We start from the raw sequence: 26600 nt of genomic DNA on the forward strand, positions 1-26600 counted from the left end.
GCATGCATTATTCACCAAGAGGCATCCTCTAGATGCCTGCAGTACTCACCTGCAGTTACATGTCTGACATTGCAGTAGTCACTGGCTACCGTAGATCAGATACCTGCAATTTTCAAATGCAGTCAGATGTCTGACTCTTGCACTATTAGCCAACAGCCTCTTCAGAACCTTCAGTACTCGTCTGCATTCACATGTTCGATATGTGCAGGACACACCTACATGTCAGATCCATGTCATCTCTTGTGTCACTTGTCACATCCCGGAATTATGCACAAGCAGCCTCGGGTCAGAAATATGCTACCTCTAGCTCTGAAGGCTGCCAGCACCATTGTTGTTTCACACACCGTAATGCAGTTGTCCCTTTTCTGTCATTTTGTTCTCTCATTGTTAAGTTGTTATGCATTTTTTGTGACTGTATGGTCTCCAGCTTTACACTGTTCTGATTTCTACACTACTACAAGTGAAACTAAAGATATATCATTGCAGGCCCTTCTTTGTTGCCACTAGCAGAGCACCCTCTGACTTCGTGGGAGAGACCCTCAACTGACACTTGGTGTTGCAGCCTCCCTCGTACTCTTGAGGACTCCCCAGACTCAATTGGATTCTTCCTATCCCTTAAACTCCTGCGAAGCGCTGCTCTTTGATTGAGGGCATCAGTTAGGGTTTATAGGAACAATGCCATATACTGGTGGACTTTCTACCATGCCTAACCTGTGGTATCCCCTGCTCTGTTTAGAGTCAGTGGGACCACTGGGTAACTATCTCCGGACCCTCCACTGATGATGACCCCTGACCTAGAGGTCTGTCCACCAGCCACAAGACCGCTGGATCATAGTGATGACCATCATGACCTATGGATGCATGGCGGAAACGAGCATCCGAAATATTACATTTTTCCCACTTGCAAGGGAAAAACCTCCTTCCACATTGGACCAATTACTTATTTGTTCCTAAAAAGCAAACTCTTGCGTTGAGACTTTGTATTCTCAGAACAGAAAGGTTTGGTGAGTTGGTGCTTTAAACATAGTGCCCAGTTGGCAAGCCTATAATGTGCCTTCCTCTCTCTCTCCGTGTTAGGGAAATGTTCTTCTCTGACTCAGGTTGAATTCCAATCCTTGTACTAAGAGGTGGATCCTGCCTCCCTTGAACACTGGTGTTGATCCTTCCCCCTGACCCTGTGGTGAAGTCTTAGAACGTTGTGATGGAGCTCTGTGCTCACCCGTTTCTGCTCAGGAGTGCCCCCATAGCCGATGTAGATGTATTCACATGTAACAGCCTCCTGATGCAAAGCGGAGTCCCATGTAATTGGGTGGTGGTTTCTCTCCTTTGTTAGTCCTTTTCACGGTACACAGAACTATCCAGTATGTATTCCCCTGCCGCTGCTGCGGGTCCTCCTTAGTGCTGTCCTGCCCTGCAGTGGTATTTACCACTCTGAAATAACCACAAGGCTACAGGCAGGCAGCGCTCTACGAAAGTCCCGAATAAATACTGTCCGAGCTAGTCCCATAATACTCCAGGAGAGTCTGTTTTGTAGGCTTTCGGTTCTTGTGCTGTCCTCTGTAGTTTCGAGGTCTCTGTTACAGATTTGCACTCAGAAACGTTTAAAGAGATTGTATTTGGTTTCTGATGTTTGTGCTCCGATCTACCCTCCTGTGACCTGGGTAAATCTGCTTTTGGTTTACTGATGGATTCCTTTGCTGAAGGGTTGTGTTTGCTTTTGGATGCTCCCTGGGTTGCTCACGCTGTAATCATGAATATGCACAAAGCTGTCTTTTGTTATCTTGTCCAAACCAAGCCTTTTTTTGTAATATTCTACTCAAATGGAAAAATAATATTTAGGAAAAAAGGTGAGAATTGGAAGGGACTTGATTTTGAAACATAAACAGCGACATTAAAATAAGGCTATATGATCTTTTGTTTGTGGTTTCTGTGCTTACAGGGTCAAAGATCCTTTTATGGTTTTATTAGCTGATTTGTAACAAACCTCCTTGTTCTTCTGTGACAACATGGGACCTCTAACCCACATGTTTACTTGACCCTGAATCGGGCCGTGTCCTGCTTTATGTGCAGAGTTATGTTTCTTCCTTGCTAGGGTTGGCCTTAGAACAGGGCTCGAAAAATCATAAACATGTTGCTAGACCTACAGGTCAAGTAACTCTACTCGACCGACCGAACTGTAATGTACTTGACCTGTAAACAAGTATCAAATTGCGTGATCCTAGGCAAATAGTTTAGAGTCACCTTTTTCTTCATTCTCACATATGATTGCACCTTCAAATATATGAGCTCAGAATTTCTGGAGTGCAAAAAACCTCTTTTGTTTCATCACATAGACTAAAGTTTGCTCCATGTATCACAAGAACCTAGCCCACATGTAGGGTACACATGACCCATAACTTACTTTTGGTTTACTAACAGCATTGCCATCAGGCCAGGAGTGTTTCTCAGTTTGTTTAAACACTCACTTTTAATAAATATATTACTAAACCATGATGTGGTAGCATACGGTAATCTGGACATAGTAAATTTCCAAGAAATGCCCAATAACCTCTCCACTAACTTGCAACTTTACAGATAAAACTATGTAGTGTATTCACAATCTCTGAAAATTGGGTTTCAGAAAACACATCCTTTGCACATCAACACGTAAAGTATTCTGATTTGTTTTCATTCTATTAAAATATTTCTTGCATCACACAAGTACAAAAAATGAGCTTTAACAACTACTGAAATACATTTTGAAATGTCTGTACAGTTGACTTAGTCATTTAAATGTTGTATAGTAGTTAAAACCTGACACCCTATAGCCTTTTATTTCACAATTTGCAGGTCAGACAGTTCACCTTACAAAATCCTGCAACTCTGCAGTCAGAAGGATAATTAATTGTAAGACAAACTTACTTTTGACCTCTTTCTGTTAACACAGACCAAATGTGACATACAAACACAAGATTTAAAGGCGTCTTTGATTGCTTGTCCACTTTCTGACTAAACAGAACACCTGTTCTTTGTCAACTCCCGAGAAGGGGCAAGTAAGTCCTAAAAATAGCCCGACCTGGTAAAAAAATGACTTGCCATAGCATTTGGTCTACTAGAGTTTTCAAGCTCTGTAGAAGTACCAATACCAAAATTGTTTGTCTTTAGAGAATTTAGGGATTGCTGCAGCTGAATTCTGATTCATTGTTTAATGCGGTTTTCTTGTCTTGCGCTTTAGTTGCGATGAACACCTAAATAATGGCAAAATGGTGTTTACTGGGTAAAACTAGAAGTTTTACATATTTGGTTTTCCGTGTTGAAAGCCTGGGGTAACAAGTTTGTGGTTATTATTGACTAAATCCTCGAGTTTTCCAAAATGGGTTTCACTTAGTATACTTTGCATTGTGAAATGCTTGCCTTCCTTGAGTGATCTTGTCTTGACTGCCTTAAGTGAGTGGTGCGTTAAATTTTCTCTGGCGATCCTCGATGAGTGAAGCACGCAGTTTGCATTTAAAATTTACAGTGATATAAATGAAGAGTTTGCATGGATACTACTCACTGTGGTTTTCTTTGCTTTCTACTGTGTGGAAATTCTGGATATACCTGGTAAGAAATGGCACTATTTTGCCTGTCATGCTTTGTTTTTTTATTGAGCAAAGGCTTAGGTTTGCTCTTGTGATCGTTAGTGATATCAATATGGACATGCTCCTCAATGAGAAAAATCAAATGTTTGCTGTAGTGGTCTTTAGTGGAGAGAGCCTGTTTTTTTCCCCGGGCTACCTTCAGTAAGTACCTTTGGGTTGGCCTTGGTGATTTTTACTGAATATTGTGCTTGCAAGACTTGTTGGTAGAAAATGTTAAAAAAGCAAAAAAGAAGATGAAGATGAAAAGGAGCCAGAAAAGCAGATGTAGAAATGTTAGATGAGAAAGTAGTTGAATAGAAGAGGTAATGCTAGATGAAAGGGGTGGACGAGACCAAGCTGGAGGTACAAATAAGAAAGAAAAGTAATATTACTTGTAAAGAAGGGTAAATGAGAGGGCGTCAGGTGTCCAGAGAGATAGTAAGATGTCTATTGAAGTGTAAAACGTGGGAAGGGATGAGTAGGAGAAAGTAAAAGATAAATATAGATTGGTCCACTATGACAAAAACTTAAGAGGGATCCTAAAGAATAAGTTTGAAGGATTGCTTATCATGATGAGCGGAGGTTCAAGAATTTATACCAGAATGGGAATCCAAATTAGAGTGGGGGAGAGAGGCGAGTTTCCTTTTATTTAAGAAAAAGCGAGAACGCTGTTCAAGACAATCAATCCTGGGAGATTACAGAGAACCGGTAAATAAAGCTGAAGTTTGATGGTAAGGAGGAGTTGAGAAAAGGTTTCTTGAGGTTGGTTTCTTGAGGTTGGGGAGAATAGTGGTTGGCTTAGAGGAATGTAGAAATGGGCCAAAGATGAAAGAGAGGCTGACGAATAGTACCAACTAGGATGAAGCCAAACAATGAGTAAATGATTTGGATAGAAGAAAGAGGGACAGTAAAGACTGCTGAAGGATTAACCTTCCGGTCACAGAGACAAGGAGAGGGGAAGTGAACATTTGACCTCCCTCACTCCTGCAGCATGCAAGGTGTCGGCATGCATGCTGTGGCCCGTTGCCTCTTTTAATCTCCTGCACATCGTTCACAGTTTTAGCTTCTCCCTCATCCTTGATTCTCAAGTGTTTGTTTTTTTGATTGATGCTTCTAACTGCATATTCCTCCTTTTTTTAATACTCTCTCAGGCATCAGGCTGGATCCAGAAACTGTTAAGCAGGTACCCCTTGGTGCCAGTATGTTACATCATGTGGAGCCATGCTGATGTATTTGCTTCTGAAAGTGATGTGTGAATTCTCATAAAAGCAGCACCCAGTTTGCTGATATCTGTTGCTCTCTAGGCTGTCCAATCCCCCACTCTCAGAGCCCAACACTAGATTGTGGTTGCCCAATGTGCAGATCTCCGGACTTTGGAACTTTGGAACTTTTTAGCTGGACAAGTAGACACATTCACAGAACGGGGAGGTGGGAAGGGTCATTGAGAAATCTGCTTCAAAAGGACATCAGAATTTCATTAGGGGATCAAAATCTCTCTGTGTTGCCTTTGAAGCATCACTTGAGGTTGCACCATCTACCTTTCAGAAACCTAAGTCAAGCATCGAAATGGAGAAGCTTCCATTTTCCTTCCTCTACAAACTACTCTGCCCCACGGGAACCCTTTTTTGAAGCTGCTCAACAAGTAAAACAAAAAACATCTAAGCATTTGGAGAAGAGTAACATTAAAGAGTGAGACCTATTTAACAAACCTTGTCAGTGTCATATCCATTGTCTATGAGCAAGCCACCTGCTCCTCTTTCGAAAAAGAAGAGAACCTTTCCATCATTGAAAAAGACCACATCCTCAACATGACCAGAAAAACCTTCCATTGTTAATGACCAGTTCCATTCCATCCCATTGATGGCGTTATCTGTGGCCATTTTTATCCGCTGCACTATCATCTGTATCTTCTCAGTGGATGAAAGCCTCATCCTCATCAACCTCTAAAGAAACCTCTATTTCCTTATTCACTGTTCCATTCTCTGCATCATCAACAGCTCCCTGATTGACTTCAAAGCCATCAAGGACAGTACTGGCATCCCTCTACCTAGATTTGCTTTGGGCATACTATCCATACTTTTGCTAGCCTGCATGTCATTTAGCAAGGAGTCACTGGAAGCGCCAGTGAAAATCTTTGAGACAGACCTTGAAGGGAGCAATGCTGAATTTAGTGATAAAGGCCCCTTTTGACTAGGTTATAGCCCATCTCACATACATGTTAAGTCACAGTAAACTGAATCCAGATGACCAGTATTTGCCACAAGCCATCTGTCAACCTATCAGTGAGAGGAAGAAGTTTGTGCATGGGAGTACTGCCATCCGTATCTCAACAGGCAATACGATTTTTATTATGAAAAGGAGTACCTTGATAACAGTTAGAGTGAACCGCCTGGGAGGCAGCTGCAGGTGATTCATTGCAAGAGCTCCAATCCATGACGGTGGATCATTAAACCAGGTTCCCTTCAATATACACACTGTTACTATCCTTTCTTCTGAATTTTCCATTCCATCATGATAACACTGATTCTGCAGGGGCTGATGACAGTGAGGAAGAGATTTTGACATAACCCCTCTTAACAAATGCCAAGAATGGTATCGATTACATCACTCACCCACCAAAGGATGTTGAACGGCCTCTGGTGGATTCCCCTCCTTGCTGATATCAACAAGGTATTGTGCCTTAACTGAGAAAGTGAGTAAGGGATTTGACTTTCCACAGCAAATCCAGCAGGAAGACTGCTTTTTATATAATATCAGAGATGTCCATAGAAAAGCATCCAAATCCAGTCCTATTGTGTATGTTTGGTTTGGTTGAAGGGTAAGAAGCATATGCATAATCTGCTGTCTGTTCCAGTGACAGTACCTGGACTTGAAAAATAAAAATACAGGGCACCTGATAACACCCGGAACTACTTGACTAGTCATGCAAATGCAGGTTTTGTTGTCTCTCAAGCGACCCAGAGACATTGCAGGTGCTCTTGCACAGCAAACAGAGAAAGTTGTTACATGGTTACTTATGGGTAGAGTCTCACACATCGCAGCTACTCAAGTCCACACTACTAATTTACTGGCTATCTTGGATAGATATGGCTGGCAAATGTGGAGTGGCATAGTTCCTTAAATAAACCTCTCCTATATACACGTCTTCTTAGTGAAAAGGAGGAAGAGGCCATGAAAATACTTTGCAAATAGTGTTTGTGGCTTTCGTTGCCTCTGCTAGGGATGTGTGCAACATGTGTTTTCGTCAGCTGGCTTGGCTGCCATGTTATGATGACAGGGTTTGCTCAGATGCACCTAATTTCAAGCTGAGTTACAAGACCATATCCTTGACATTTCTATGATGGAGAGTCTCTGTTTTGATGAAGTGTTGATGTTCTTCAGCAAACCCAGATCAACACCGAAACAACAAGATCCTTCCACGTTCTCCAGGCACTATTCCCACTATCTTTTCAAGGGTCCAGTGGACGCAGATCTCAGTTCTTTCAACTACTGCAAGCAGCTCATCAGCCCTATTACTGGTATTCCAATTATCCATCAAGGATGTTAGTCTCAGGGCGTCGGTCACATTCCTAACCCATTCGTCATAAGAAGTGTGGTGGCAGACAATGCTAGCCTCCGGTTTCTGAAGGCAGTGAACCATACTAGCTGGAAGATCCCTGCCTATATACAGGTATGGAAACACATCACTTCTAACAGGGGAGTTTGGTTTTGGGCTTAGTCCAATGGGGAGGCAGCCTCAAAATCATCAATACAACCACGTTGCTTCCATCCCCAACTGGAGCAACTACAGGTAGAGATCCTCCTAATTATATTTGAAACCCCCAGCGAAACAACAATGTTTTTCAAGGTTCTTCCTGCTAAGTAGAAGTTTTGGAGAGTAGTGACTGATATTGGAATTACTGTGCTTAAACAAATAGCTCAAACAGCAATCATTCAGTCATCGTTTTGTTATTACAAGTGGGTCAACATAAGGCAGCTCTGAATTTGCAATATGCTTACTTTCATTAACTCATACATCCCAAACATCAAAACTACATTCAGTTGCAAGTAGCTTGAAGGCCATTACCAATTTAGCTGTACCATTTGGGCTCAAATCCACTTCCTGCATTTTTATAAAGTGGTGGCTGCACTCGTATGATGTAAATGTCATAGGTTCTTCCCAGACATAGATAAAAGGCTTATAAAAGTGAGAATATGGTCTGAGAGAGTAGATCCTATTTCCCCTGACTGCTGATTTTTTTCAGGCAAGCCCTAACTCAGCCCTTCAAAATTCTGTCTCTACCCATCCACCAGGATTCATTTTCTGGGCGCAGTTCTATACATGAGAGAAAGTAAGGCGTATCCTCTTGGTGAGCACTTCCACTGCCTGCAAACAGTTCCAGAATTTTCAGCAAATGAAACAATTATCAGTATGTGCCTACAAGTCCCTTTTAGGGATGATGCCCTCAAAATTACCAGTAATCCTCCAAGTGTCACCTTTATACAGCACCTCAGCAGGAAGAATGAGATGTGCAGTGGGTACAATCTTGAGGCTTCTTCGAGGACAAGGTACTCACTAAAGATCGAGTCAAGTCCTCTCTACTATGTTGGATTGACTAAAACAACATAAGTTTAGGACTATCCCTATCCGCAAGTATTCACTTACTGAAAGACTACAGATGCTTCTCTTTAAGGTTTGGGTGCACATCTTCAAGAACTTTCCGCAAGAGGATTAGGACAGAGACCGAAACATAAGTACACAAAAATGTGTTAGAATTCAGGACCATTCATTAATATTCGATGTGGACATGAACAGGCAATGCCATGTACAAATTTTATGTGAAAAAGAAAGGAGGAACTCGCTTGCATACTATCGGAGGCACAACTCCCTGTGGGCGTGGACTGTCTGGCAGGGAATATCCCTGAAAGCAGGGCACACCTGCTGTGAAGCAACTTATGGGTGGACAGTAGATTGACTGGCAGATACCACAAGAGTTAGATATATCAACCCATCTTGCTAAAGATACTTCATCTGCAGGGTAACCTGACCTCGCTCTTTGTGCCCAAGAGCACACAAGGTCGGTATGCACATGTGCCACAGCCATACATGACTTGACTAGCCTATGTTAGGGTGAGATTTCGTAGGTCTCCTGGGCTTTGTCCAGTTATAACCTGCGCCTCATGGATGTTTTTAGGTCGCAGCCTATCAGACAGCAAAGCTGTCTGGTTTGCTAAAGACATCTTGGGGATATTCAGAAAGGTAACCTAGGAATCCATTGTGCCCGTTGCTTGCCATTGGCTCTGTGGTATGTAACTCACATTTTTTTGCTTTCCATTTGCTGACTGTATTTGTTTTAGGTTGGCCAGCTTGAGTTTGGTCCTTCCCTTGCCAAAACCTTATTCACAGAATCCTTCTGAGTAGTCCCTTTCTCTAAACAGAGCTGTAAATCTTGTTCTGACCTTATCACATTTGCTGTGCATTCAAAGACGAGGTCAAAAGCCAGGCGCTGTATTACAAGGGCCCTTGTTTACCCTTTTTTCACTGACTGCAAAGTGAGAGTATTTATGTAACAATCTTTCTGGATAGTGGGGGGTACAAAATAGTTTTCTTCTAGCACACAACAACATTTACATGAACTGTGTAAGTATTTCAGATTGTTTCAGTTATCAACGCACAAATGACACACACATTTTATTTATGAAGCATGTTGGAAACAAATACTTTAATAATATGATCAAAACGAATCATTAAAATAGGTGATTCAATTTCCACACATTTTCGTCTATGCACTGTATAGTTTTGTTAGTAAAACTGTATGTTTGTGCAAATGTAATGGTCATTTCAATTAAAAATGTGTTGTCTGTAATGGCAGTGTACTACCATACCATGAGTACTCCACTCTACACCACTGCACTCTATTCTGCACCACTCCATGCTACTGCACTCTACTCTGCCCTACTCCATGCCACTGCACTCTGCACCAGTCCACTCTCCGCCACTGCTCTCTACTCCACTTTACGCTATGCCTCTCTACTCTATCCCATACCACTCTACTCTATAGCAGTGCACTCTTCGCCACTTTACACCACTGCACTTTTTGCCACTGCACTTCAGTCTAGGCCAAACCAATGTCCTCTGCACAACTCTTCTCTATGCTGCTGTACTCTTCGTCACTCTGCAACACTACAGTCTATGCCAATACCATGTGCGCCAATGCACTTTACTCTGTAACTCTCAACTCTATGCCCCTGCACTCTACGCAAATCCAGTGTATGCTACTCTGATCTACTCTGCACCACTGCAGTCTATGGCACTGCACTCTACACCACTTTACTGTACACCATTGCACTCTATGCCACACTACGTAACTGCACTCTGTCCTGCACCACTCAACTCTACACCACTTCACTCTACACTGTAACAATCTACTGTATGCCACTGCACTCTATGTCACTCTGCTGTACACCACTCCACTCAATGCCACCGCACTCTAAGCCACTCTAGTCTTAACGACTGCACTGTACGCCAATGCATGCTCCACAGCTGCACTCTGTCATTGTACTCGAAGCTATTGCACTCAACTCTGCATCACTGTGCTCTATGACCACTGCTCTCTAAGCCACTCTCCACACTGCACTTTCCACCACTGAACTCTATGCCACTCCACACTACTTCACTCTATGCCACTGCACTGCATGGCACTATACTCTACCCTGCACTACTCTACAACTGCACTGCGCTCTATGCCACTCGACTCTACTCTGCACTACTGCCCTCTATATCACTGAAGTCTATGCCACTCCACTTTGCACCACTCTATGGTACTCTACTCTACGCCACTGCACTCTGTGCAACCACAGTCTGCGCCACTCTGATCTGCGCCACTCTGATCTGCGCCACTCTGATCTGCGCCACTCCACTTTGCACCACTCCACAATGCTGCATTGTAAGCCGCTGAATTCAACTCCACTGCACTCTACACTACTATATTCTGCATCACCCTACACCAAAACAATCTATGCCAGTCCACTCTACGGCACTCTAGTGTATGCCACTCTGTGTGACTCCACACATTGCCAGTCCAATGCACAATACTCTCGGCCACCCCACTCTACAAACTCTGCTCCACTCTTCACAATTCCACCCTACAACACTCCACGCCACTCTTCTCCAGGCCTCTAACGTTTAGCCGTGCCTAACAGCAGCCACACTGTTGTACAACATGGATAAAACACATCTGCAAAACCAATACATCTTGCATAAGCAAGAACTATTGGCTTTGCCAGTGCTTGTTTAGCAGCACTGTCAGTGCTGAAGGCGCTTCCTGTGACTGATTCTATGCTACTAACCTCAATCTCTTCACTCTCATGCCTTCTGTTTCTTGGTGGCGTGAGTGTAAGCCGAGTCTACAAAACCTTTTTGTTCACTGGATCCGTTTCAGTAGATCCTCTTGTTCGGTAGGTAAAAGCTTGCCCCTGCCTGTTACTTATGTGAAATCTAAGGAGTCGATATAGACTGCTTAGAATGACCCAGAATATGCCATCACCTCATCTGAAGGCTACAGCCTCGAGCCGAACATTGGTACAAAATGGTAAAAGGGAGGAACTTGTCTTCATCGCAGAATGCCTCATTTTGTCAATATATACATGTGTGTGTGTGTGTGTGTGTGTGTGTATATATATATATATATATATATACACACAGAGAGAGAGACGGAGACCTGAGCTCTGGATTACTTACAGCCTCTGGTTAAGCTGAGCACAGCCGCCTTCCTGGGCGCTCTGCGGAAAAGTGTTTGTTCCCTATTTAATATTTACATGCTTGTAGCTCGTGTCTGGGGTGCAAACCATGGACCATTGGCAGAAGGGAGAGCGTGCGATGTGTGCATGACATTCTCTTTGTTGTACATTAACAAGCATTGCACTGGCGGCCCTCTGCTTTTTAAACTGGCGCAGCACCAAAGCTGGGAAAGCACACTCAAACCTTTTCGAAGAGGTCGGCACCTGTGTGTCTGTCTAGTGCATAGTTACTTAGCCTGTAGCTAGGCTACTCCGAGTAACAATGACCTAATAGGTAAAGGTTACTTCACAATATGTGAAAAACCAAAGAACCAACGCAAACAACAGGTCTTGGAGTGGCAACAGCAGGCAAATCAAATAGGCCTGGCCTTGGAAAGCTGGAGAAATTATTTATCATAGCATATCCCACAAAAATTCAGAGAAATAGGCAAAACAATGCATCTGCATAAATAATAAAATAAATAACTATCCCATATAATTTTAATATAACAGTGAGAGCATTCCCTGGCAGGCAGGTATACTTAGAACTGTTTTTAATGCACATGGCAGGAAAATATTTTCTCAGTGATGCAAATATAAGGTATTTTTGGCAAAGTTAATTATTGTCATGCAAGTCCTGGCACTGAAGTGCACTTCATTGTAGGTGAATGTGCACATGATCAGAAAAAAAATATGTCTTCACAGTGAGAGTCAATGGCTGAAGTGGGCATTGCCTCTTAATGTATGCTGGGGTGGGTGAAAACAAAATATGAATGATAGTTTAACAGACCTGCCGGTGAAGAAGGCTGATCCAAAGCTCCTCTGTGTTTGTTTGCAAACCTTTATGCTTTTGTTTATTACATGAGGCCGAGGAGACAGGTTAAGATGTCTGTAGATCGCACCTAAATAAAGCGAGATTGTACTCTTAATGCCCAGAAGTTATAAAATGTGTTTCACTAAAAAGTTTCTTCCTGAGTTTGTCCTGTTTACACATTCACTTAAATAACGTCTCTTCCTCTCATCACGTTCTAAAAACCTGCACATAAGTGTGATTCAAAAAGCATGTTTTGTTTATTATGGTTTAGAATAATGATCACAATTTCGTGCAAAATGAAATAAACTAAATGCCCCAAAATCTCACCATTTGTGTCATTACAACCATCACAGTTAAGAGGGAATTTAAAAAAAAGCTGGACGTACAAGCCAGGAAATTAATAGCTAATTGCGGTAAACCTAGGTCTGAGAGCTTTGAGGCATAGGATCCCAAAGTATCTTTGAGCCTCTCCCCCAGACTGGCGGCAACGTCCCTGTTCTCAATATTATTACCAGTCGCCCAGAAGTTAATACATATTTTCATGTCTATATATATTTTGTCACCTACAGAGATGCATTCCCGTCCACCCCCTATGGACTCTATTAATTCTCAACATATATCTCAAAAATGTGGCGCTCTTTGGTTTGGTGGTGAGAGGTGCTGGATAGTTTGTTTTCACCTGAGCCATAAGCGTTAGTGCTTTTGGCTGTTGATCTCCTCAAGCCTTCGCTTCATTTCCTGAGTTCCTCACCATGCTTTGTGTTTTTAATGTGATATTTATAATCTGTGATGTGAGCTTTCTTTATCATTCCTACAGTGTGTAGTTGCTACTGTTTCTTGCCTTTTTCATCTTGTGTTTCTGAAAAGTAACTTTTACTAGGTTTCCCTCCCAACCCCCCTGGTTTTCTAGGCCGCATATTGGATTTGAAGACTGGAACGGTTAAGAAGGAGGGGCAGCAATCTTCCATGCGGATGTGTATGGGCTCACGGAGATCGTTTATCTGCAGACTCAGGTAATGAGCGTCAATTATTTATCAGGTTATGGTGCAGTAGGGTCGTAAGACACATTTCACCTGCCAACAGAGGTCAGGTAGGCAAGAGCACTTGCAACAACAAGCTCCATTGTGATAAGGGTACTAGATGAGTGAGTCCATGTCACCATGAACACAATTCTTCAGTCTTAAACTTTTCTTTTAGAATTCATTGTTTTCATGTTGTTAGTTAAGTTGGATCAACTGCGCTGAACCTGGGCTACAACACGCAGAATATCTGAGGCTTTCTAATGGTTACTTCTAATCGCAGATTCCTCCCCTTTATATTCAACACCTTTAGAGTATCCTCAGACGTCAGAGTAGATCTGAAAGTTTTTGAACAGCAATGCTCCTGTGTTGGTGGCACTCTGTGGTTACAAATTAACTTCATTCTGCTCTGGAAGTGGTGGTAAGCCGTATTTAAGAGTCACACTAGCGCATAGATGTCAAGCCTTTCCTTTCCGTGCTTTTGTACGTGGATCCGAAGCTCTCTCCTAAATTCGGTTGACAAGCTTCATCTTAGAAAACATTTTTTTTCAGTGTGCAAGGGAACTATAGTCATAACAACGAAAGAAGTCTTGGAAGTCCTGCTCCTGCTTGAAGTCGAGGACATGAACCCATTCCTGCATTTGAGGTCATTCCAGCTACAAGTCCTTGTTGCAGTCCAAGTCTGCTGGTGAGTCAAAGCAGAGGCACAAGAAGGCCTTGCTGGATTTATCCACATCCTACTACTCTCACATGAGAAGTGGTGAGGACATCAGGGTGCCTCATGGTATCATTCCTGCTCCCCTTCTGAGGAGCCAATTCTGCAAGTGATCCCGGTGCACCCCAAGCTTCCTGGTCTATTGGCAACATCACAGCAGATTGATGCCTTTAAAGGGGCCATGTTACAAATTTTAGCACTCTTCATATCCCTCTGGCGTGCCTTCATGAGTCAGGTTACCACTGGAACCTCTGCTCTTGGCACAGATGTGTGCCTCCTAAACGTTCCTTCGGTTCCACTCGGATGTAAAAGCAGACTTCCAATCCAACACTGAAATACAGACTGATCCCTTTGGCATCGCTGCTAGCACAGACTCTGTCAGCTCCTGAGGAAGACCTCATTCCTATCCGACTCTTAGCCAAATTCACCTCAGCCCAGACCGAGGTCTTGTTCTAACGCCATATAGATGTGCCGGGCCCCAATACAATCTGATTCAGAAATAGCCATGCCTTTGCTTCGGAACTGCACCCCACTACTCCAACAGCTTTTCAGTTTGGACTCTGATCAGAGCTACCTTGCCTTCGGAGAGGACATTTGAGTTGAGGGGAACTATTTTTCCCAACACTTTGATGATGTCAATTTATACATAGACTGCAGGAGGCGAGTGGGTTGGACATTCCCCCAAACAATAGACTGTGTACTCCCCCTAGGCCATCAGTGGAAGAGAGTGCCTCATTTGCCATACTAAGGAGATGGCAAATGAGACGGGCAGTGGAGTTGCCAGCTAAGGAAGCCAAAACCAACATATCGGCAGAGGTTTTGCAACCTAGACATACTTTATCCAAACCCTTGCTTCCGTTTAATGAAGCCCTGACTGATACCCTAATAAGCACCAGGTATGTGCCTTGTTCCTGCCCACTAATGATCAGGCAGGTTGTCAGACATCTGTGTTTGCTGGAGAGGTATAGACATTCTTCATTGGACATGGTTGGCGAGATCTTGCCAGCAGTCGCTGAAGAATGTCAAGCCAACCTAGATGGTCAGGATGCTGCAAATTATATCATCCGGTCTGGGCTGGACACTACTGACTTGCTGGTCAGAGCAGGTGGCACTAGTGTGCTGTGTTAGCCCCATGCCTGGATGAGGTCCACAGGCTTCTCAGGAGATGTGCAAGCCTCTTTAATGGGCATTATGTTTGATGGATCATGCCTGTTTGACAATTGGAGCGCTTTTAAGGAAAGTCCACCCTTTCCACCCCCACAAGAGGGTAGCCTTAACAGTTCAGTCCCTTTCGCGGCTACTCCAAAGGTTGGTGTCCTCACACTGCCAGGGCCCACCGTCCATGCAACAGGCTCCCCCTTCTTTTTGGGGTCAGGGATCAAGCAGGCAAATGCAAGGCCATTAGTGGCAGTGCACTTTCCAGTCCCCTGCCCATGTGGCATCTGCCTCCAAGCTGCTTTAGTTTGCCTTTAGTAATGTTACTCCTGCTATTTACTGTGCCGATGAAGGACGGAGACCTTCGTTCGATCTTAGATCACCACCATCTGAACGTCTTCCTGCGGAAGGACAAATTCAAGATGCCCACACTGGCCCAAGTTCTGTCTGCCATGAATCCAGGCTACTGTATGATGGCTTTGAACCTGCAAGTCGCCTCTTTTTCTATACCTGACCTGCAGTCTCACAGACGCTATTTGCGGTTCAGAGTGGATCATGCTCCCTTTTGGCTTCCCCGGTGTCCCTTGGGTGTTGACAGAAGTGATGGTGGTGGACGCAGCACACCTTCTGAGGTTGGGGAACCCAGTTTTCTCCTTCCTCGACAACTGACTGTTGAAGACGGACTCGCCACATTCCATTATAGACCACCTCCAGATCACAGCAAAGCTCCTAAGATTGTGGATATTTACTATATATGTGCAGAAGTCACACCTGACTTCTTCGCAGTGTCTTCCTTTTATTGGAGCATCCTGGATACTGTACAGTTTTGAGTTTTCTCTACACCACAGTTAGTCCAGGACATTCAATCTATGCTTCTGATCTTTCAGCCTCAGTCCTGGGTCTCGGGTTGAGTGACTCCGAGGCTTCTGGGCCTCTTGGCATCTAGTATCCTGCTTGTTTACTATTTAGGTGGCATATGCAGACTGTGTGGTGGAACCTGAAGTCTCAGTGGGCCCAGCATTAGGGCAGGCAGTTGAATTCCATCTAGGTTTTGGAGGAAATTGCAAAAAACCTACAGTGGTGGCTGAGCCACAATTGGTCCTGCAGGATACCCGTCTCCCCGCCCCAACAGAGAGATGATGATGGTGACAGATGCGTCGCTGCTAGGATGGAAAAGTTATCTTAAAGAGATGGAGAGCAGAGAACTCTGGTCTACAGCAGCGACCCATCTCCACATCAACCAGTTAGATTTGCCTGCTGTCGAAAGCCTTCCTACTGTCCATCAGAGGGATATTAGTTAATGTTCGCACAGACTACACAACCACCGTATGGTACTGCAACAAACAGGCGAGGCGGTGTCCTGGGTTCTCTGCCAGAAGGCACTTTGTCTCCGTAGCTGGCTGGAGTGTCAGGGCATTTACTTTGTTGTGAACCACCGAGGAGGTTCTTTGAGTGACTGGGTGGACAAGCTCAGTGTGCACAAACTTGTGAATGAAGAATAGCAGGTACCCCCAGGATGTCACAGGACATATTTTAGCAATGGGGAGAACCATGGCTAGATCTGTTTGCCACTGCCGTGAATGTGCAGTGTCAAGAATTTTGCACATTATAGCTTGTGACGTTGGTGTTGTAGCACATGGCTATGAAGCACCACTGCCTTGACAGTAATGTCTGAATGGATGGGATTTTCATCTGTTCGGTTGTGCAGAGCTTTTTGAGCTGAGCCCTTCCGCAGACCCATTAACTTGGGAGATATTGCTTTGGTATCTATTGTAAAGGTGAAGAATCTACTTTTGGAAGCATCCACTAGTAGAACCGGTAACGCTCTGCCTGGTGGTTATTCTGTCTAGTCGCAGATTCATCACTGACCTCCTGCCTCCCAGTTTTGTGGAATGGTCTCTATTCCAGTCAAATTTAAGCCCTATTTAGGGAACTGCACACTGGTACCTCTTGTTGTTTTGGGGCTGTGTGACCAAGGACACTGATAGAGTCAAAATGCAAACGGTTGTCAACTTGCAGCAGTTACACTAATATGGAGCTTCACTTTTACTTCCGGGCTGTAACGAAGTACTGGTGTGCAGGAGCATTGTAATTTCAAATCTTCCGGTCCTACCCGACACAGGTGATATTCTGAAGGTGAGGCATCTAATGTGAGGATTTGCCATTAGTAGAGTATCCACTGGAAAGAGTATTTCCAAACTTAAATAGCTTGTTTGTTAAACTAAAACCCAGCAGGCGGGTGGTAAAATAAGCAGTTGTATGTCAGAACAGCGCATGCCTTTACCACGCATGACGTTACTCCACATTTTTTTACAACTCATGCGCCTTAACCATGCATTCTTTTACCCCGCATATCATTTCAACTACATGCCTTAGGGGAAGCGCTGGACTTTGAATCGGTATAATTTATTATTCCAACTCCAGTCTGCGCTACAGTAGAGAAAATGTTAGACTTTAAAGTCCAGTGACTCCTTACCTAAGGCATCTCGTTGTTATGACATGGGGAGTAAAGGAATGCATGTTAAAGTCACATTTGTTTTAACGGCCACGTTCTAACTGCAGCACGTGGTTCGTCTGTCATGTTAAAGGCGGTTTTCCACAATCAGCGAAGGCTACTGTTGTTAATTAACGACACCAGCCTGTTAATTAACAGCTTCTTAGCATGTCCACTTAGGTGGGCCCATGTAACATACTGTAAATTGGATTTCAATACTCTTTTTCGTTCAAACAACTTAAAGTGATGACCCCTTATTGCCTCAGGTATACAATTGCAGATGGCCACAGTCTTTGTAATCATTTTTAAACGTCGGATGAGACAGAACTAGAGTTCACTGTTCATGAACGTTTCATGGCTGAAAGTTGAGGTAGAATAGGGAATAGAGGAGAGCAGCTACAGCTATGAGACCTTTGCTGTACAATGCACCCATAGCTTTCACTAGCAAGAACGCAGCTCCTGTTAATGAGTTTAAGAATCATCAGCCATCTTACTTTAAAAGACACAGACATAGAGAGTGACTATGAAATAAGCCCTCGTAGTTGAAGACACCAGCCTCACAATGGCTAACATCCCTTTCTAATAAAGCCAGTTGTCCCCCATAGTGGTGTGCCTGATCCAGGTAATCTGTGCCCTCCCTTAGTACAGAGCACGGATAGGGAATATTATGGTATACTGTTGAGTTGCCACGTAGGTATATCTTATTGGAAATACTAATATTGGCAGCAGCTTCAACTGCAAGGCATCTTAGCTGACCTGGAAAGTTTCTTCTTGATGCTGGCATGTATCTTCCTGGTAATTTCAAGGCCAGTAAAACACTACAAGATTTCCCTTTCGGAGAGTGAACCACTCAGTGGTGCCACAAACATGCAGATGCTCCTGGAAGAAAACTATACATCTGCATAAGAATCTACGGAGATTTTTATATCCTGGTCCCATAGACAGGTTGTAGGGATATTCGTGTACAAGGCACAGGCTGCAGTGCATGCCAGAGACCGAGTGTGTTGTTTATTGTAGTTCCCAGTATGTGTTACAGTCCAATGTTAGACTGCAGTGTTAGTTGTGTAGAGCCAAACAACTATACTCCCTCCAAGACACAGACATATCTCTGAGTAGCAGAGACATTATAGTCTTTTTTTATGTCTCAGGCACAGCGAATTTAAGAAACATAATGAAGTGATCCTTGCAGCTTACAGGCTCTGTGGACTAATAAATCCACTGCAGGGATCTGTGTTTGACCTCATGGTCATAAGTTTAAATCCTGGTGAGCCTACACAACCGTTCACCCTTCTGAGATCCATAAATGAGTATCATTGAGTTGGGTAGCAATAATCTGTTATTTCAGTGCCAGAAACTCTTCACTGTGAACGTGTGCTTTACAATTACACATTATGTTCTGTAGCACCTGCAGAGCAGTCTGTTTCCCAAAGACCCAGTGAATCAGTATCTGTGTTCTCCAGGAAAAGACCAATAGTGCTTTGCCCTAGATACAGACTGCATGCAGCATGTTACCTCTTTCCCAGAGGAGGCTGCAGTGATACCTGTGTTCTCCAGAGACAGGCTATAGCGCTGTGTCCCAGATGCTGACTGCGGTGTGTTACTTCTTGCCCCAAGACAGACTTCTTTAGTACCCATGTTCTCCAGAGACAGGCTGCGGTGCTATTTCCTAGATACAGGTTGCGACATGTGCTGTCTGTGCTGTTTAGAGGGAAGCTGTAGTGCCATGTCCTATATACACACTGCTGAATGTTACTTCTTTCTCAGAGACGGACCGCATTGGAACCTGTGTTCTCCAGAGACCGGCTATAGCACTGTTTCTCATTTGCAAACTGACGCATGTTACCCCTTTTCCAGAGGCAGATTGTGTTGCTGCCTGTGTTCTTCAGAGACAGGCTTTGTTGCCTTGTTGTAGATACCGACTGTGGCGTGTTAGCTTTCCGAGACTGACCGGAGTGGTACCCGTGTTCGCCAGAGACAGGCTGTAGTTCTGTGCCCTAGATACGGCATGTTACCTCTTTACCAGAGGCAGGCTGCACTGCAGCCTATGTTATTCACAGACAGGCTGTAGTGCTGTGTCCTAGATACAGATGGCACTGTTACCTCTCTTCCCAGAGATAGGCTGCACTGCTGCCCATGTTTTCCAGAGACAGGCTGTAGTGCTGTATCGTACATTTAGACTACTTTGTGTTATCTCTTTCCCAGAGACAGACTGCACTGCTGCCTATTTTCTCGAGAGACCCGCTGTAGTGTTACATCATAGATATGAACTGCATTGTGTTACCGCTTTTCCAGAGAATGACTGCAGTGCTGCTTATGCTCTTCATAGACAGGCTGTAGTGCTGTGTCGTACATACGTTCTCTATCGTGTTACCGCTTTCCCACAGACTGCAATGCTGCCTGTGTCCCAGAGGTAGATGCTTTGGCATCTGAGACCGACAGAGAACAGAGCTGACTGATTTACATCCCTTGGTTGTGACTACTTTAAAGGCCCATCGTGGATTTCCTCCATCCTTAGTCCTCAGGCGCTGTGCATTCACATATGCATAGTGAGTGTAACTGATATCCACACATATGGTAACAGGCTTTTGGAATTGCTGTGAACACCATACCACTAATATGCTGCTCACCACTGGAATGTGGGTATTGTAGTTTCACCTCGCTCATTTGAATCAATAGGCTTTGGAACAATTCTCTGGTTGAGGAATGTGCCAGTGGTGCATTAAGATATGATCAAGGCACGAATACTGACATTGGTATAGTTGACCGTTCGGAGCCCCGTCCATGATCCAGCTGTGCTCCACAGAATCCCTCTAGTCCTGTAATATGTAGCAGTGTGGGACCTCTGCAGTATCCAACTCCTCATATAGAAACCTTTTGTTCCTGAAATACTTTGCACCGTCAGGTAGGGTGCAAGGTACTGACAGGCAAGCTGTGCACTGATGAAAATGCCAGTGTGGGACAGATCAGAGTGACTCCAGCATGCCCAATACAGCAGTGGGTTCTTCCCCCCAATGCAGAGAAAACACATCCAGTGCTGAGGTAGATACTGGTGCATGCTACATGGATGTATGCATGATCTTGCAATGCACTGCTTCAACCATCAGTGGTGGCATAGATATCAGTGTGTCTTATGTGGTTGATGCAGCTGGGCTTTGCATACACCTCCAGGGTTGCTACAGACAACATTATGCAGTGCTAATTTGTTGAACAGAATTGGGATAGATAGTAGTGATTGTATACATCTATGATCCAGCTGTGCAGTGCAGGAAGCTTCTAGTCCTAGGATAGATATCAGTGTGTCATATGCGTGATCAAACTGTGCGCTGGGTACATCTCCAGTGCTGAGATACAACATTATGCAGTGCTGATCGCGTGCACAGTGATGGAACAGGTAGCAGTGATGGTATGCATCTGTGATCGAGTTTCGCACTGCTGGAAACTTCTAGTCCTAGGATAGAGATCAGCGTGTCTCATGCATGACATAGATGGCCGCAGATTCACCTCCAGCATTATACCAGGCTAATCTTGTGTACAGCCCTGGAATAGATAGCTGTGGTTGTATGCGTTTATGAACCACTTACGCACTGCATGAAACTTCTAGTCTTAGGATAGACAGCAGTGCGTCCCATGTGCATGATCCAGCTGTGCGCTGCATATACTTGCAGGACTGAGACAGGCAACATTATGCAGCACAAGTCGTTTTCATGACCCATCTTTAAAATATTCACCTTTCTCCTGCTGGGATAAATAACGCTGGGATTGTGGAAGTGTATATACGTCTAGTGCTCAGTATTAGGATAGATAGCAGTGCTTGGGTGCGTATAAGACTCAGTGGTACACTACTAGAAATGTCTAGTCCTGAGAAAGTGCAAGTTGTGTGCATGATCCAGCTTCATGCTGCTCAAACTTCTAGGGCTGGAGTAAACATCAGTGCTGCCCAGACACACGGTACTGCTTTATACTGCTTATATATCTGATGCTGAGGTAGCGGGCAGTACCGCCTTGTGCAGTGTCCAGCTGGAGTACACCTCCAAGCTCTTCCAGAGACACAGTCCTGCTTTATACTGCTTATAGGTCCGATGCTGTGATAGCGAGCAGTGCCGCCATGTACAGAATCCAGCTGTGCAAGCATGATTCCTCAGTGCTAGGGTAGTCAGCAGTACGTGGCCTTGTGCACAATCAAATTGTTCTCAGGTAAAACAGTTCTTGGGTGGATTGAAGGTGGCAGACCCAGTGCATGATCCCACTGTGCAGTGCTGAAGTCTAATGCAGGGATGGCTATCTCTTTCTAGTGCTGTATCGTGTGCATAACCTGCAGTCTGCGACTGCAGCCTTGTGTACAGGTGTTGGGTAAATCTAACCATCCTGATGGCTGGCCTTGGTAACCGCATATAACCCACGTTTGCAGTCTAGCTCATCACTGCTTAAACGTGCTATGCCACGCCATGTGCCAACTCTTTGCATAGCCTGTTGTTGTGGGTGAGCCTACATTGGGCTATAGTGGAATGCATCGAGCAACAGAAATGGACAGTGTTTTAATAATTATAATGGCCTCGTCAACTACTGCTTACACTTTAAATGTGAGAGATTGAAAGGTTGCATCTTTTGCTGTAAATTGAGAGTGCTGCCTCACCCGTCCTGGGATGGGGGTGGGTGCTGTTGTTTATGATACATAACTGTTTCTGTTCTTCTGAGAGCAAGACCAACTAATCCCAGAAGGCACTGATTTCTAAATGTTGTTTTTTAAGTTTCTTAGCTGTGTCCTTCTTTGTAGGTGCGGGAATGCCCCGTTGGATCACCTACCTTTGAACCGACTGACAACCATGCGGAAGCGATACAGGTGCGTGAGATATTCATTTGGACACTCTTTGACCTGAAATAGGCTACTGTGGTTAGTACGTTGTCTTTGACAGTCATGAGGCTAAAGCGGAGGCAGAGCTTCTAACTCAGTTCTAAGGTACTGATCTGCATCTGACAGTAATATCCTCACCCTCCGTCCCAATTTGTTTGGAACCCTGTTTACTAAGCAGGCCTGGCCGGAAGCTGCTCTTTGCTTTAGAAAAATAGTTTTTTGCCTGGCTCTGTGGTGTGTGTCCTTTGCATGCTGCCCTGTTAATTCAATATCCGCTCATTATTAATGCCTTCAATAGCCAGTGGTCGATTCTTGTTTTTCTGCCTGTGTTTTACTTGTGTCTGTTTTGTGATTCCCATGTGATCATCCCAGTTAATTTTCATTTCTTTAATTATGTTTTGAGTGCCTCACTACCCTTATTACACGTCTCCCATATAAATATAAGATAGGGTTCAAGTTATGCATTGGATATTCATGTACATTCTCAGTTTCTGACCCTCACTGAGCCTAGATCACCTCTCTGGGAAGTATACATGTGGTTGCAGTTCCGGTCATTCATGCTGGCATGACTTATTACGTCCATAGCTGCTGAATCACACACAAGTTAAGGATGTTCCTGAAGAGCAAGGACACTGGTAGGATTGACTGCACCTTGTATGGCAAAACATTCAGTGTAGCAGAGCTGGTGGGCATATTGTTTACCGGAGCAAGAAGTATCAGCCAGCTCTTCAGGGAGTGTCTGTCCTGGTTCACACATGCTTATTTACCTTCAGTAGGGCAGACCCACACACCCACAGTTCTGTGCCTCCCAGTTTCTGCTTTACAGGGTTGAAGAAGTAGAGAATTATCTGGATTTCTCAGCTCTGCCAGACACACTGATGTGGTGATGTTTCTTTGAACATCATGGATGAACTCCTCTCCCGTTGTATGGCATACTCTGTATAAAAGTAGAGTGAAAAAAGATGGGGATCGGAGCCTTCAAGTACTGAAGAGATCAGCACTAATAACTGTAAATCATTTTAATGTTTTAGCAAAATACAACTTTGGGGTACGTTTCACCTCCGTGATTGCTTTTATAGATCACCTGTCATGCTAGTCTAAGGCGTGCTGTTGAGCGCTGCAAAATGTATTCGTAGTGAAAATCAGAATCCAGATGACTGCAGTTTGCCTCTTAACAAAGGCATTGCTGCCTCAACAGAGATAGAAAAGCCTTTTTGTAAAATAACGAGACATTAATTAGAATGGGATCACACCCGATACAAAACTAAGAGTGATACTCTTGTTAACATGAGCTATTGAATTTTGTCTTCCTCCCTGTTGTAGGAGGCTGGCCTGGCTTATAGTGGGTACCTTGTGGTACTTACACCTTGTGCCAGGTTCAGTTATCCCTTATTATTAGAATAGAGGTGTTCTAGCAGCTTAGGCTGATAGAGGTAGCTATAGCAGAGCAGCTTAGGCTGAACTAAGAGACATGCAAAGCTCCTACTATACCACTTATATCATATAGCACTATATCACAAAAAAACACAATACTCGGAGTTACTAAAAATAAAGGTACTTTATTTTAGTGACAATATGCCAAAAGTATCTCAGAGGATATACTTCCTTAGGAGGTAAGTAATATACACCAAAAATATGTACACAAACCAAAAACAGGTAAGTAACACTTAGAAAAGTAGTGCAAACAATGTAGAATCACAATAGAATGCAATAGGTAGAAATAGGCCAAGGGGCAACACAAACCATATACTCCAGAAGTGGAATGCAAACCACAAATGGACCCCAGGCCTAGTGTGGGTTGTAGAGGGTCGCTGGGAGTGTCAGAAAACACTAAGGGTGTCCAAGATACCCCACCCCAAGACCCTGAAAAGTAGGAGTAAAGTTACCCTACTACCCCAGAAAGATAGTAAAGTCGAGATAGGGGATTCTGCAAGGACAACAACTGCCAGCAAAACACTGAAGACGGATTCCTGGACCTGAGGACCTGTAAAGGAAGGGGACCAAGTCCAAGAGTCACGCAAGTGTCCGGGGGGGCAGGAGCCCACTAAACCCTGGATGAAGGTGCAAAAGGGCTGCCTCCGGGTGGAAGAAGCTGAAGATTCTGCAACAACGAAGGTGCCAGGAACTTCTCCTTTGGTCAGAAGATGTCCCACGGCGTGCTGGAGGATGCAGAGGTGTTTCCACGCAGAAAGACCACAAACAAGCCTTGCTAGCTGCAAGAGTCGCGGTTGAGGATTTTGGGTGCTGCTGGGGCCCAGGAAGGACCGGGAGGTCACCCCTTGGAGGAGGAGACAGAGGGGGCGCTCAGCAACTCAGAGAGCCCCCGCAGAAGTACCGGAACAGGAACTTAGAAGATCTGAAGACAGCGGTCGACTTAGAGTCACAAAGGAGGGTCCCACGACGTCTGAGTCCAACTCAGCGAGTTAGGCAATGCAGGACGGAGTGCTGGGGACCTGGGCTAGGCTGTGCACGAAGGGAGTCTTGGAAAAGTGCACAGAAGCCCGAGCAGCTGCAGTTCACGCAGTACACAGGATTACTGTCTGGTGTGGGGAGGTAAGGACTTACCTCCACCAATTGTGGACAGAAGGGCCACTGGACTGTGGGAGACACTTTGACCCAGCTCCTGTGTTCCAGGGACCACGCTCGTCAGGATGAGAGGGGACCCAGAGGACCGGTGATGCAGAAGTTTTGTGCCTGCGTTAGCAGGGGGAAGATTCCGTCGACCCACGGGAGATTTCTTCTTGGCTTCCAGTGCAGGGTGAAGGCAGACAGCCCTCAGAGCATGCACCACCAGGAAACAGTCGAGAAAGCCTGCAGGATGAGGCGCTACAATGTTGCTGGTGGTCTTCTTGCTACTTTGTTGCGGTTATGCAGGCGTCCTGGAGCAGTCAGCGGTCGATCCTTGGCAGAAGTCGAAGAGGGAAGTGCAGAGGAACTCTGGTGAGCTCTTGCATTTGTTATCTGAGGAATAGCCCACAGGAGAGACCCTGAATAGCCCGCAGGTGAGGATTGGCTACTGAGAAAGGTAAGCACCTATCAGGAGGGGTCTCTGACGTCACCTGCTGGCACTGGCCACTCAGAGCTGTCCATTGTGCCCTCACACCTCTGCATTCAAGATGGCAGAGGTCTGGGACACACTGGAGGCGCTCTGGGCACCTCCCCTGGGAGGTGCTGGTCAGGGGAGTGGTCACTCCCCTTTCCTTTGTCCAGTTTCACGCCAGAGCAGGGCTGGGAGATCCCTGAACCGGTGTAGACTGGCTTATGCAGAGAGGGCACCATCTGTGCCCATCAAAGCATTTCCAGAGGATGGGGGAGGCTACTCCTCCCCAGCCCTTCACACCTATTTCCAAAGGGACAGGGTGTAGCACCCCCTCTCAGAGGAAATTCTTTGTTCTGCCTTCCTGGGACCAGGCTGCCCATGCCCCAGGGTGGCAGAAACGTGTCTGAGGGGTTGGCAGCAGCAGTAGCTGCAGTGGAGACCCCGGAAAGCAAGTTTGGCAGTACCCGGGTTCTGTGCTAGAGACCCGGAGATGCATGGAATTGTCCCCCCAATACCAGATTGGTATTGGGGTGACAATGCCATGATCCTAGACATGTTACATGGCCATGTTCGGAGTTACCATGGTGACACTACATATAGGTATTGACCTATATGTAGTGCACATGTGTAATGGTGTCCCCGCACTCACAAAGTCCGGGGAATTTGCCCTGAACAATGTGGGGGCACCTTGACTAGTGCCCGGGTGCCCACACACTAAGTAACTTTGCACCTAACCTTCACCAAGTGAGGGTTAGACATATAGGTGACCTATAAGTTACTTATGTGCAGTGAAAAATGGCTGTGAAATAACGTGGACGTTATTTCACTCAGGCTGCAGTGGCAGTCCTGTGTAAGAATTGTCTGAGCTCCCTATGGGTGGCAAAATAAATACTGCAGCCCATCGGGATCTCCTGGAACCCCAGTAGCCTGGGTACCTGGGTACCATATACAAGGGACTTATAAGGGAGTTCCAGTGTGCCAATGAGAATTGGTAAAATTAGTCACTAGCCTGCAGTGACAATTTTAAAAGAAGAGAAAGCATAAAGACTGAGGTTCTGGTTGGCAGAGTCTCAGTGATACAGTTAGGCACCACACAGGGAACACATACAGGGCATACTTTATGAGCACTGGGGTCCTGACTAGCAGGATCCCAG

General features: G+C 44.9%; 1 protein-coding gene across 4 annotated transcripts in view; it reads left to right on the forward strand.

Moving 5' to 3' along the window:
* Positions 1-26600, forward strand: part of ARNT2 (aryl hydrocarbon receptor nuclear translocator 2) — a 684205-nt gene that overhangs the window by 255785 nt on the left and 401820 nt on the right. For 2 of the 4 annotated variants that reach the window (XM_069222996.1, XM_069222994.1), the window contains 2 exons: positions 13082-13184; positions 22329-22394. In XM_069222996.1, coding sequence (XP_069079097.1) covers positions 13082-13184; positions 22329-22394 — 169 coding nt within the window. Of the gene's footprint in view, positions 1-13051; positions 13185-22328; positions 22395-26600 lie in introns of all 4 variants that reach the window. The other 2 variants (XM_069222993.1, XM_069222995.1) reach the window with 1 other exon arrangement.

Source organism: Pleurodeles waltl, chromosome 3_1, assembly GCF_031143425.1.
Source record: "Pleurodeles waltl isolate 20211129_DDA chromosome 3_1, aPleWal1.hap1.20221129, whole genome shotgun sequence".
Classification (NCBI taxonomy): Eukaryota; Metazoa; Chordata; class Amphibia; order Caudata; family Salamandridae; genus Pleurodeles; species Pleurodeles waltl.